This window comes from Coregonus lavaretus, assembly GCF_964263955.1.
Source record: "Coregonus lavaretus genome assembly, chromosome: 16".
Classification (NCBI taxonomy): Eukaryota; Metazoa; Chordata; class Actinopteri; order Salmoniformes; family Salmonidae; genus Coregonus; species Coregonus lavaretus.
In genome coordinates, this window is record NC_140003.1 from 40,924,672 (window position 1) to 40,939,184 (window position 14,513).

At 43.3% G+C, this 14,513-nt stretch overlaps 1 protein-coding gene across 7 annotated transcripts in view; it reads left to right on the top strand.

The window, feature by feature from the left end:
• The window catches only part of LOC311144019 (ubiquitin carboxyl-terminal hydrolase 9X-like), a 79,168-nt gene that overhangs the window by 9,109 nt on the left and 55,546 nt on the right, over nucleotides 1–14,513 (top strand). For 4 of the 7 annotated variants that reach the window (XM_084179936.1, XM_084179937.1, XM_084179939.1 and 1 more), the window contains exons 3-7: nucleotides 8,510–8,658; nucleotides 10,309–10,388; nucleotides 10,719–10,831; nucleotides 12,454–12,672; nucleotides 13,872–13,987. In XM_084179936.1, coding sequence (XP_084036062.1) covers nucleotides 8,510–8,658; nucleotides 10,309–10,388; nucleotides 10,719–10,831; nucleotides 12,454–12,672; nucleotides 13,872–13,987 — 677 coding nt within the window. Of the gene's footprint in view, nucleotides 1–8,509; nucleotides 8,659–10,308; nucleotides 10,389–10,718; nucleotides 10,832–12,453; nucleotides 12,691–13,871; nucleotides 13,988–14,513 lie in introns of all 7 variants that reach the window. The other 3 variants (XM_084179934.1, XM_084179935.1, XM_084179938.1) reach the window with 1 other exon arrangement.

Consider the following 14,513-nt stretch of genomic DNA (forward strand, 5'->3'; position numbering starts at 1 on the left):
TCAGAAAAGCAGAACTTAATAATTGGTACAGAAACCTTTGTTTGCAATTACAGAGATCATACGTTTCCTGTAGGTCTTGACCAGGTTTGCACACACTGCAGCAGGGATTTTGGCCCACTCCTCCATACAGACCTTCTCCAGATCCTTCAGGTTTCGGGGCTGTCGCAGGGCAATACAGACTTTCAGCTCCCTCCAAAGATTTTCTATTGGGTTCAGGTCTGGAGACTGGCTAGGCCACTCCAGGGCCTTGAGATGCTTCTTACGGAGCCACTCCTTAGTTGCCCTGGCTGTGTGTTTCGGGTCGTTGTCATGCTGGAAGACCCAGCCATGACCCATCTTCAATGCTCTTACTGAGGGAAGGAGGTTGTTGGCCAAGATCTCGCAATACATTGCCCCATCCATCCTCCCCTCAATACGGTGCAGTCGTCCTGGCCCCTTTGCAGAAAAGCATCCCCAAAGAATGATGTTTCCACCTCCATGCTTCATGGTTGGGATGGTGTTCTTGGGGTTGTACTCATCCTTCTTCTTCCTCCAAACACGGCGAGTGGAGTTTAGACCAAAAAGCTCTATTTTTGTCTCATCAGACCACATGACCTTCTCCCATTCCTCCTCTGGATCATCCAGATGGTCATTGGCAAACTTCAGACGGGCCTGGACATGCGCTGGCTTGAGCAGGGGGACCTTGTGTGCGCTGCAGGATTTTAATCCATGACGGCGTAGTGTGTTACTAATGGTTTTCTTTGTGACTGTTGTCCCAGCTCTCTTCAGGTCATTGACCAGGTCCTGCTGTGTAGTTCTGGGCTGATCCCTCACCTTCCTCATGATCATTGATGCCCCACGAGGTGAGATCTTGCGTGGAGCCCCAGACCGAGGGTGATTGACCATCATCTTGAACTTCTTCCATTTTCTAATAATTGCGCCAACAGTTGTTGCCTTCTCACCAAGCTGCTTGCCTATTGTCCTGTAGCCCATCCCAGCCTTGTGCAGGTCTACAATTGTATCCCTGATGTCCTTACACAGCTCTCTGGTCTTGGCCATTGTGGAGAGGTTGGAGTCTGTTTGATTGAGTGTGTGGACAGGTGTCTTTTATACAGGTAAGGAGTTCAAACAGGTGCAGTTAATACAGGTAATGAGTGGAGAACAGGAGGGCTTCTTAAAGGAAAAACTAACAGGTCTGTGAGAGCTGGAATTCTTACTGGTTGGTAGGTGATCAAATACTTATGTCATGCAATAAAATGCAAATTAATTACTTAAAAATCATACAATGTGATTTTCTGGAGTTTTGTTTTAGATTCCGTCTCTCACAGTTGAAGTGTACCTATGATAAAAATTACAGACCTCTACATGCTTTGTAAGTAGGAAAACCTGCAAAATCGGCAGTGTATCAAATACTAAAAATATTTAGTCAGCCACCAATTGTGCAAGTTCTCCCACTTAAAAAGATGAGAGAGGCCTGTAATTTTCATCATAGGTACACGTCAATTATGACAGACAAAATGAGGAAAAAAAATCCAGAAAATCACACTGGAGGATTTTTTATGAATTTATTTGCAAATTATGGTGGAAAATAAGTATTTGGTCATTAACAAAAGTTTCTCAATACTTTGTTATATACCCTTTGTTGGCAATGACACAGGTCAAATGTTTTCTGTAAGTCTTCACAAGGTTTTCACACACTGTTGCTGGTATTTTGGCCCATTCCTCCATGCAGATCTCCTCTAGAGCAGTGATGTTTTGGGGCTGTCGCTGGGCAACACAGACTTTCAACTCCCTCCAAAGATTTTCTATGGGGTTGAGATCTGGAGACTGGCTAGGCCACTCCAGGACCTTGAAATGCTTCTTACGAAGCCACTCCTTCGTTGCCCGGGCGGTGTGTTTGGGATCATTGTCATGCTGAAAGACCCAGCCACGTTTCATCTTCAATGCCCTTGCTGATGGAAGGAGGTTTTCACTCAAAATCTCACGATACATGGCCCCATTCATTCTTTCCTTTACACGGATCAGTCGTCCTGGTCCCTTTGCAGAAAAACAGCCCCAAAGCATGATGTTTCCACCCCCATGCTTCACAGTAGGTATGGTGTTCTTTGGATGCAACTCAGCATTCTTTGTCCTCCAAACACGACGAGTTGAGTTTTTACCAAAAAGTTATATTTTGGTTTCATCTGACCATATGACATTCTCCCAATCCTCTTCTGGATCATCCAAATGCACTCTAGCAAACTTCAGACGGGCCTGGACATGTACTGGCTTAAGCAGGGGGACTCGTCTGGCACTGCAGGATTTGAGTCCCTGGCGGCGTAATGTGTTACTGATGGTAGGCTTTGTTACTTTGGTCCCAGCTCTCTGCAGGTCATTCACTAGGTCCCCCCGTGTGGTTCTGGGATTTTTGCTCACCGTTCTTGTGATCATTTTGACCCCACGGGGTGAGATCTTGCGTGGAGCCCCAGATCGAGGGAGATTATCAGTGGTCTTGTATGTCTTCCATTTCCTAATAATTGCTCCCACAGTTGATTTCTTCAAACCAAGCTGCTTACCTATTGCAGATTCAGTCTTCCCAGCCTGGTGCAGGTCTACAATTTTGTTTCTGGTGTCCTTTGACAGCTCTTTGGTCTTGGCCATAGTGGAGTTTGGAGTGTGACTGTTTGAGGTTGTGGACAGGTGTCTTTTATACTGATAACAAGTTCAAACAGGTGCCATTAATAAAGGTAACGAGTGGGAGGAGCCTCTTAAAGAAGATGTTACAGGTCTGTGAGAGCCAGAAATCTTGCTTGTTTGTAGGTTACCAAATACTTATTTTCCACCATATTTTGCAAACAAATTCATAAAAAATCCTACAATGTGATTTTCTGGATTATTTTTTCTCAATTTTCTGTCATAGTTGATGTACCTATGATGAAAATTACAGGCCTCTCTCATCTTTTTAAGTGGGAGAACTTGCACAATTGGTGGCTGACTAAATACTTTCCCCCCCCACTGTATATGTGTGTGTGTGTGTGTGTGTGTGTGTGTGTGTGTGTGTGTGTGTGTGTGTATATATATATATATATATATATATATATATATATATATATATATATATATATATATATATATATATATATATATATATATATATATATATATATATATATATATATATATATATATACACACACACACACACACACACACACACACACACACACACACACACACACACACAGTTGATGTCGGAAGTTTACATACACCTTAGCCAAAAACATTTAAACTCAGTTTTTCACAATTCCTGACATTTAATCCTAGTAAAAATTCCCTGTCTTAGGTCAGTTAGGATCACCACTTTATTTTAAGAATGTGAAATTTCAGAATAATAGTAGAGTGATTTATTTCAGCTTTTATTTCTTTCATCACATTCCCAGTGGGTCAGAAGTTTACATACACTCAATTAGTATTTCTTAGCATTGCCTTTAAATTGTTTAACTTAGGTCAAACGTTTCGGGTAGCCTTCCACAAGCTTCCCACAATGAATTGGGTGAATTATGGCCCATTCCTCCTGACAGAGCTGGTGTAACTGAGTCAGGTTTGTAGGCCTCTTTGCTCGCATACGCTTTTTCAGTTCAGCCCACATATTTTCTATAGGATTGAGGTCAGGGCTTTGTGTTGGCCACTCCAATACCTTGACTTTGTTGTCCTTAAGCCATTTTGCCACAACTTTGGAAGTATGCTTGGTGTCATTGTCCATTTGGAAGACCCATTTGCGACTAAGCTTTAACTTCCTGACTGATGTCTTGAGATGTTGCTTCAATATATCCATATCATTTTCCTTCCTCATGATGCCATCTATTTTGTGAAGTGCACCAGTCCCTCCTGCAGCAAGGCACCCCCACAGCATGATGCTGCCACCCCCGTGCTTCACGGTTGGGATGGTGTTCTTCGGCTTGCAAGCTACCCCCTTTTTCCTCCAAACATAACGATGGTCATTATGGCCAAACAGTTCTATTTTTGTTTCATCAGACCAGAGGACATTTCTCCAAAAAGTACGATCTTTGTCCCCATGTGCAGTTGAAAACCATAGTCTGGCTTTTTTATGGAGGTTTTGGAGCAGTGGCTTCTTCCTTGCTGAGCGGCATTTCAGGTTATGTCGATATAGGACTTGTTTTACTGTGGATATAGATACTTTTGTACCTGTTTCCTCCAGCATCTTCACAAGGTCCTTTGCTGCTGTTCTGGGATTGATTTGCACTTTTCGCACCAAAGTACGTTCATCTCTAGGAGACAGAAGGCTGATTTCTTTTGATTTTCCCATGATGTCAAGCAAAGAGGCACTGAGTTTGAAGGTAGGCCTTGAAATACATCCACAGGTACACCTCCAATTGACTCAAATTATGTCAATTAGCCTATCAGAAGCTTCTAAAGCCATGACATCATTTTCTGGAATTTTCCAAGCTGTTTAAAGGCACAGTCAACTTATTGTATGTAAACTTCTGACCCACTGGAATTGTGATACAGTGAATTATAAGTGAAATAATCTGTCTGTAAACAATTGTTGGAACAATTACTTGTGTCATGCACAAAGTAGATGTCCTAACCGACTTGCCAAAACTATAGTTTGTTAACAAGAAATTTGTGGAGTGGTTGAAAAACTGAGTTTTAATGACTCCAACCTAAGTGTTTGTAAACTTCCGACTTCAACTGTAATATATATATATCACACACACACACACAACCGGTCAAAAGTTTGGACACACCTACTCATTCAAGGGTTTTTCTATATAATAATAATAATAATAATAATAATAATATGCCATTTAGCAGACGCTTTTATCCAAAGCGACTTACAGTCATGTGTGCATACATTTTTACGTATGGGTGGTCCCGGGGATCGAACCCACTACCCTGGCGTTACAAGCACCATGCTCTACCAATTGAGCTACATTGTAGAATAATAGTGAAGACATCAAAACTATGAAATGACACATATGGAATCATGTAGTAACCAAAAAGGTGTTAAACAAATCAACATTTATTTTATATTTGAGATTCTTCAAATAGCCACCCTTTGCCTTGATGACAGCTTTGCACACTCTTGGCATTCTTTCAACTAGCTTCACCTGGAATGCTTTTCCAACAGTCTTGAAGGAGTTCCCACATATGCTGAGCACTTGTTGGCTGCTTTTCCTTCACTCTGCGGTCCGACTCATCCCAAACCATCTCAATTGGGTTGAGGTCGGGGGATTGTGGAGGCCAGGTCATCTGATGCAGCACTGCATCACTCTCCTTCTTGGTACAATAGCCCTTACACAGCCTCGAGGTGTGTTGGGGCATTGTCCTGTTGAAAAACAAATGATAGTCCCACTAAGCCCAAACCAGATGGGATGGCGTATCACTGCAGAATGCTTTGGTAGCCATGCTGGTTAAGTGTGCCTTGAATTCTAAATAAATCACAGACAGTGAGCACCCCCACACCATAACACCACCTCCTCCATACTTTACAGTGGGAAATACACATGCGGAGATCATCTGTTCACCCACTCCGCGTCTCACAAAGTCACGGCGGTTGGAACCAAAAATCTCCAATTTGGACTCCAGACCAAAGGACAAATTTCCACCGGTCTAATGTCCATTGCTCGTGTTTCTTGGCCCAAGCAAGTCTCTTCTTCATATTGGTGTCCTTTAGTAGTGGTTTCTTTGCAGCAATTCGACCATGAAGGCCTGATTCACACAGTCTCCTCTGAACAGTTGATGTTGAGATGTGTCTGTTACTTGAACTCTGAAGGGCTGCCATTTCTGAGGCTGGTAACTCTAATGAACTTATCCTCTGCAGCAGAGGTAACTCTGGGTCTTCCATTCCTATGACGGTCCTCATGAGATTCAGTTTCATCATAGCGCTTGATGGTTTTTGCGACTGCACTTGAAGAAACTTTAAAAGTTCTTGAAATTGTCCCTATTGACTGATCTTCATGTCTTAACGTAATGATGGACTGTTGTTTCTCTTTGCTTATTTGAGCTGTTCTTGCCATAATATGGACTTAGCCCTATTTGGTAAAAGACCATCTTCTGTATACCCCCCCACCTGGTCACAACACAACTGATTGGCTCAAATGCATTAAGAAGGAAAGGAATTCCACAAATTAACTTTTAAGTAGGCACACCTGTTAATTGAAATGCATTCCAGGTCACTATCTCATGAAGCTGGTTGAGAGAATGCCAAGAGTGTGCAAAGCTGTCATCAAGGCAAAGGGTGGCTATTTGAAGAATCTCAAATATAAAATAATTGGATTTGTTTAACACTTTTTTGGTTGCTACGTGATTCCATATGTGTTAAACCCTTGAATGAGTAGGTGTGTCCAAACTTTTGACCGGTTGTGTATGTATGTGTGTATATATATATATATATATATATATATATATATATATATATATATATTTATATTTATTATTATTATTATTATTATTATTTTTATTTTCAATAGAGATGAATTTGCCTTAATCTTTAGTTGTGCTAATATTATGTATAGGGCTAATTCAATTGGTGCTAATTCACCATCTGAAAAAGTGAAACTCAAAACACATTAGCTTGATCATTAACTTTAAATATAATACCTACTGCTAGTAGCCATGTATTAATCGAACAGTAAACTTTACTATGAGGCCTAGTGCACTTGCGATAGCGGATGCGCAATTTTGCGAGCTCCGTATTTCAAAGCCATATCAGATATCTTGATTGTATATAAAATTATACCTACAGAAAGCTGAGACCATCCATTCTTTAATATGGATAGCTAGTTGCTTCCAAATGTGTTCCCCCCCCCCCCGCAATTGCATTTTGAAATGTTATACAGTCACGAGGGGCACAGGAAGGGGGAGAGGGAGTGTGAGCAGCTCGCTTATTCCAGCAGCCGGCCCCAGCAAACAGGCAGGCACAGCGGCAGGGCAGACACTTTTATTACATGAATCATGAGGATGGCTACCCAGACTATTTGCATTGTCCCCCACCCCTTTACGCTGCTGCTACTCTCTGTTTATTATCTATGCATAGTCGCTAACTCTACCTACATTTACATATTACCTCAACTAACCTGTGCCCCCGCACATTGACTTTGTACCTGTACCCCCTGTATATAGCCTCCATACTGTTATTTTACTGCTGCTCTTTAATTATTTTTTACATATCTATTTTCTACTTAACACTTATTTTTCTTAACTGCATTGTTGTTTAAGGGCTTGTAAGTAAGCATTTCAATGTAAGGTCTACACCTGTTGTATTCGGCGCATGTGGCATAAAAATTGATTTGATGTGATAATGCACTTTACTGTTGAACAAATTCATGATTTTATCTGCCCCAAAAATAGGACATTTAATAAATGGTCACAGTCTGGAGCCCTGTTATCTCCTCTCTCCCTTTCATTCCCCTGTTGCCCCCCTCCCCTCATCCTGTGCTCGTCTTTCTGCTGAAACACATAGTATGAGACTAACTCCCTCCTCTGGGGCAAAAAGCTCTCCTGAATCATTGAACGGTAACTCCAAATATGAATCCAACCTGTTTTAGCCTCTGAAACCATAACACAGGATATGTTTGACGAATACTGTAATGATGTTTTGTTTAGACCTGAGTGTTGGTCTGTGACACTGTGTTACTGCACCAACGGCCCACAGTGTCACAGAAGCAGTACAGAGACGCATGTAGTTGAGTTATTCCCCCTCCTCCCTCCTCCCTCCACAGGTTATGACAGAGTGTGTGTGTGTGGGAAACACTACAGCACAGTTTTTCCTTCAACAGTCAGTGCTCACACCTAAGCGGAGGGAGGGAGGGAGGGAGGGGGGAGAGGGGAAGAGAGGCAGACTGGGAGGGAGGCGGAAGGATACAATGAACACAAGCTCCCGAGTGATAGATAAAGACAGAGAGAGTGTTAGAGATGAGTCGTACCCAGACGTGAGAGGCAAGCTGGCTATGTAGGTCATCCAAGCAGAAGGAGCATTCTCTACACACCCCCACATTTCCCAAGTTCTGCAGCTCAGCTATGCACAAAACAGACACACACACACTTGCCGCTACCACTGCTGCTCATACTAACAGCTAGCTAACTAGCGATTAGCATTAGCGGCTAACAGGATTTATTTTAGCCACGACGTGCTAAGATAAAACAAACTAGCTGTTTGCGGACTGTAAGATGCACAAACTAATAGTGTGATTGTAGAACGCTTTGAAAGCAGCATCCGTGTCACCAGCATCGTGTTGCGTCTGACCATGCAGAGTGAACGGCGAGTGAAGTGCTCGTGACCCAATGGTCGAGCAACAACATGCTCTCGTTGAGTGAGAGGGGGCTTGGTGTGGGAAGCAGCATGCAGGAGAGGTAGTAAACTATAACAACGGACATTTACACGTGCCAGAGTTGTGTATCACATTTAACAAACTAACATTGACTCAAACCGGTCCGTTCATCAATACCGGTGTATATAGTAAAATACCGTATCGTCCAACCCTATTGTTTGTGAATTTCTGCCCTATATTCTGATTGTGTGTTTCAGACGTCATCCCCTAACTCGTCCAATGAGAACTCTCCAGTGAGCCCCCCGGATGAGCAGGGTCATGGGGACGGGCCCCCACAGCTGGAGGAGGAGGAGGAGCCTGCCTTCCCTCACACAGACCTGGCCAAGCTGGACGACATGATCAACAGGTAAACACACACACACACTCAAACACCCACATGCTTACACACACGGCCAAACTGGACTTTATTTTAATTTTATTGAGTTTAAATTTACAGGAACAGTGAAACATGAATCAACGTTTCAGTAAAAGTGCCGGTTTTAGCCAGCCGGCTGATTTTCAAACGCAGTCCCTGGGCAGGTTATTAAAAACTATTCCAATAACATACAGACAAACAATGAGCAGTGAACACATGCAGAGCAACCTAGGACAAGCAACACGTAGAACGCAGACAGCAACCTAGGACAAGCAACACGTAGCACGCAGACAGCAGCCTAGGACAAGCAACACGTAGCACACAGACAGCAACCTAGGACAAGCAACACGTAGCACGCAGACAGCAACCTAGGACAAGCAACACGTAGCATGCAGACAGACAGCAACCTAGGACAAGCAACACGTAGCATGCAGACAGACAGCAACATGGGACAAGCAACACGTAGCACGCAGACAGCAACCTAGGACAAGCAACACGTAGCATGCAGACAGACAGCAACCTAGGACAAGAAACACGTAGCACGCAGACAGACAGCAAAATAGGACAAGCAACATGTAGCACGCAGACAGACAGCAACCTAGGACAAGAAACACGTAGCACGCAGACAGACAGCAAAATAGGACAAGCAACATGTAGCACGCAGACAGACAGCAACATGGGACAAGCAACACGTAGCACGCAGACAGACAGCAACCTAATACAAGCAACACGTAGCATGCAGACAGACAGCAACCTAGGACAAGCAACACGTAGCACGCAGACAGACAGCAACCTAGGACAAGCAACACGTAGCACGCAGACGGACAGCAACCTAGGACAAGCAACACGTAGCACGCAGACAGACAGCAACATGGGACAAGCAACACGTAGCACGCAGACAGACAGCAACATGGGACAAGCAACACGTAGCATGCAGACAGACAGCAACCTAGGACAAGCAACACGTAGCATGCAGATGGCAACCTAAAACAAGCAACACGTAGCATGCAGACAGACAGCAACATAGGACAAACAACATGTAGCACGCAGACAGACAGCAACATAGGACAAGCAACACGTAGCACGCAGACAGACTGAGCAACATAGGACAAGCAACACGTAGCACGCAGACAAACAGCAACCTAGGACAAGCAACATGTAGCATGCAGACAGACTGAGCAACATAGGACAAGCAACACGTAGCATGCAGACAGACTGAGCAACAAAGGACAAGCAACACGTAGCACGCATACAAACATCAACCTAGGACAAGCAACACGTAGCATGCAGACAGACTGAGCAACATAGGACAAGCAACACGTAGCATGCAGACAGACTGAGCAACAAAGGACAAGCAACACGTAGCACGCAGACAAATAGCAACCTAAAACAAGCAACACGTAGCATGCAGACAGACAGCAACATTGGACAAGCAACACGTAGCACGCAGACACAGAGCAATAGCACAAAAAGCAACAAAACAAAATCCATAAAAGCAACAAACAGAGTTTCCACACCTCACAAGCTAAAGACAACAGATAACATGGAAAGCGGCAATACGCAGTGTGTGATACTAAGTGCTGTGTGATTGTGAGGAGGAATGTGTATCTCTGTATTCATGTGGATGTTTTGTGTTTCCAGACCCCGCTGGGTGGTTCCAGTTCTGCCAAAGGGAGAGTTAGAGGTTCTTCTAGAAGCTGCTATAGAGCTTAGTAAAAAGGGTAAGAATATTAGCTAATTCTATTTCTCAAATCACTACTAAATTTTTTGAACTAAGGCAATCAAGATGGTATAGAAAGCTTGTCCTTGGCTATGTACACATCTGAAATCGCATTGACAGCAATGTATTTCAACCACGTTGTATGGAGTTTAGACTAGCTTGATAGCCGACTCTCTTTTAGCGTACTTGCACTTTGTCAACGACTCATTAAAATGTCAGCCGCGTAGTTTCTCTTTAGATTGATATTTGACCTGCAGCCCTTGAAAAAATATATCTGTGGTAGTACAATATCTCCATGCACTTAATTCTTGTCTGTTTTCTGTCTGTATAGAACTTGATGTGAAGTGTGAGGCGTGCCAGAGGTTTTTCAGAGACGGCCTGACCATCTCTTTCACCAAGATCCTCACAGACGAGGCCGTCAGTGGGTGGAAGTTTGAGATACATGTGAGTCTTTCTTTTATTCCATTTGATTTCATCAGGATTGTGCTTTCAAAAGCAATGGCCACTGTTTTTCAAGGAGTCATGGGCCCTCTTCCAATACTTTGAAAACCCATCCTCCTCCCAGTCCCTTCCTTAGGCTAATCACTCATTTGACACAATTGGATTGGTGAAACCTATTCAGTGGAACTCCTATTTTCGCCCATCCAATTGTGTTAATTGTGTGATTAACTCAAGGAAGGAAGGATGCATTTCTGAAGAAGTATTCAAACAGGGATTTGGTAAGGGGAGTGATGTCACCAGAAGCACCCTGCTGTTGAGATCTGATCGATGATTTCTGTCCTCTGTTGAAAGCTCAGCAGGTGGCTTACATTTCTCTGCCTCAGTCTAAATTCAGTTTGCTATCTGGGCCCTTGTGGTGGATGAAAGAAGGGAGAATGAACAGGGAGAACACCAGCGGTGATCAATGCTCTTTTCATCGGAGGAAGTGGCTTTGGCTTGGCTCTTCTGTTCTTTAACTCGGTGACATTGATACTGAATAGCCTTTCTCAGTGGAGCGTGAGTCACCCACTCTTGACAGCCCAGCCCTATCTCTAGCCCCAGGTTCAGCTGACTGCTGTGCCCCCCTTACAATGTATCGTACCATTTCTACCGTTCTGCGTGCCAATTATGATTTTTATGAGGATTTTCATGGAACAGTTTCATTTCAATAATAAAGTTTTAGTTTCTGAAAGTCATTGTCACGTGGTTAATCATACAAATCTGAATTAAAATGATAAAAATCGAAAAGTTAGTCAACTAATGCGAGATCACCAGCCTGATACATCGTGGTCCATTGGCGGCTAAAGAAATGAGCGCATGGAACTCATAGCCTATAGGCCAATGCAGCAGTAGGCCTATAAGCTCTTTCACACTGAGGATTGTGAATATCGAGGGGGAGATTGTTGGAAAGAGTTTTAAAATAGCTTACTATAAGAAACTATAGTTTTAATATATTATCATTCGCAATGGATGTAAAAAAAAAACACTTTCTTACATTTCTGCGCAGCAGGCCAGTTACTTCTATGCATGCTGAGACACGCGCTCCCTCAACATTATCAGGACAGAGAAACCAGACACATTTACATTTTAGTCATTTAGCAGACGCTCTTATCCAGAGCAACTTACAGTTAGTGAGTGCATACATTTTCATACTGGTCCCCCGTGGGAATCGAACCCACAACCCTGGCGTTGCAAGCGCCATGTTCTACCAACTGAGCTACACGGGACTCACATGGAGCACTCCAAACAAAAGACAATGAAAACATTTACAAATCTCGTAAATGATGGTCATGAAATAAACCAAAACTCAAATGACCGGTATATTTAAATCTTCCCGGTCAAGTTGTCCGGTGCCACATTTTCCTAACGAAAACCTTGCAATAGACATAGTTCCTGGCCATTCGCATCCCTGCAAATATGATGGCTCTTTTGAGTTGATACATTGCTACCGCAGACTTCGGAATGTGTTCTGAAGGAACAGGGTAGTTGTAAGCAATATGGAGGAAGCTCCCCCTAAGCCCTCAGTGAGGCTATGTGGAGCCTTCATCCTATTGCTTACACTGATCTCGCTCTCTCTCCATCCACAGAGGTGTATCATCAACAACACCCACCGGCTGGTGGAGCTGTGTGTGGCCAAGCTCTCTCAGGACTGGTTCCCCTTGCTGGAGCTGCTGGCCATGGCCTTCAACCCCCACTGCAAGTTCCACATCTACAATGGCACGCGGCCCTCTGAGACAGTGCCCGCAGGGGCGCAGCTAGCAGACGACGAGCTCTTCGCCCGCCCCCCTGACCCTCGCTCTCCAAAGGTAGGGTCTGAATTCAAGGTAGGCCCCCCAAAGATCTTTTATTACTCACTTTGGTCAACCACCTGTTCTATCAATGTACTCCTTATTTAGGACCCAAAACTGTTTTTAAATATATATTTTCAGCGATTGACACTTTATTGAAACAGGAAGTCAGAGGGGGAGACAAACGGCGGGAAGGGTGGATACATGAATTGAACCCTGGTCTCCGGCGTGGAGTCGTATATTTGACTGCAACACATCGGCCCCAAACTTAACCCACCCTCCCCCCCAAGATATTTTTCCAAAATCACTAATAAACCCAACTTTTCCCCAAGACCCTATAATCGATCTTCTGATTTTCCAGTACTCTCCCAAGGAAAGAAATGTTGACTCAGTTTGTCTATATCGTCAGTTTGCTAAATATATAACCCTCTACCTTCAAGGACAATTCCCCTATTTACTGTTGAGGCTTTTCTTGTAACAAGGTGGATCAACAAAAATATATACTGAGGATGTTTTAATAAACTATGTCCTGGGACTGATGTGATATTTGCTATACTGTGTAAATGTCTGTCTTTCCCAGCCAAATCTCATCATATAGGCACAGTGTGAAATGTCTGAATCCATTTTTAGGATTGAGCCTAAATTAAATATCCTCTGGATGCCATAGCAACAGAAATGCAGAGAACAGGCTTTATTTTTTATTTTATTTTGCAATTTATTTTCTTTGAACGAATGCGCTCTTTGCTCTGGCCTTGCCTTAGGGCCAGTGCACATAAACAAAGGATGATCCCTCCGTGGACTGGGTAGGAAATAAGAGAGATGGAAATAGAACAAATGGCTGCACTCGAGGTGTCTGGACTGTTGTGGAGTTTAAATTAGATTAGGTGCTGCCAGGGAGAGAGAGTGAGTGAGTTTTTCTATGAAAAGCGCGATGAATGGAGCGTGGGCCGGGGGTGGTCAATGTGAACACTGTCTGCTGTAGATGCCCAATACAAACACTGCTGCAGCCTCTGATATGAGTCTGTGGGTTGAATCAAAAGCCAGGCAGTTTTCCTCTGATTTTCCCTTCAACCAAGCTTTTCTGTGTAACAGCTGTGAGACTTGAGGGATGTATTTGTATAACTGAACAGCTTGAGTGGATAGTATGGTGAGTATCTCTTAACTTTTTTGATTTATTTTTAACAAGTGTGTTGTTGTTTTTTCCTCTTCGTTCACAGGGCTGGTTGGTGGATTTAATTAACAAATTCGGCACGTTAAACGGGTTTCAAACGCTGCACGATCGCTTCATAAGTGGCCAAGCACTGAACGTCCAGATCATCGCTGCCCTTATCAAGTGAGTCGGCCCGTATATATACAGTGGGGGAAAAAAGTATTTAGTCAGCCACCAATTGTGCAAGTTCTCCCACTTAAAAAGATGAGAGAGGCCTGTAATTTTCATCATAGGTACACGTCAACTATGACAGACAAATTGAGATTTTTTTCCCAGAAAATCACATTGGAGGATTTTTAATGAATTTATTTGCAAATTATGGTGGAAAATAAGTATTTGGTCACCTACAAACAAGCAAGATTTCTGGCTCTCACAGACCTGTAACTTCTTCTTTAAGAGGCTCCTCTGTCCTCCACTCGTTACCTGTATTAATGGCACCTGTTTGAACTTGTTATCAGTGTAAAAGACACCTGTCCACAACCTCAAACAGTCACACTCCAAACTCCACTATGGCCAAGACCAAAGAGCTGTCAAAGGACACCAGAAACAAAATTGTAGACCTGCACCAGGCTGGGAAGACTGAATCTGCAATAGGTAAACAGCTTGGTTTGAAGAAATCAACTGTGGGAGCAATTATTAGGAAATGGAA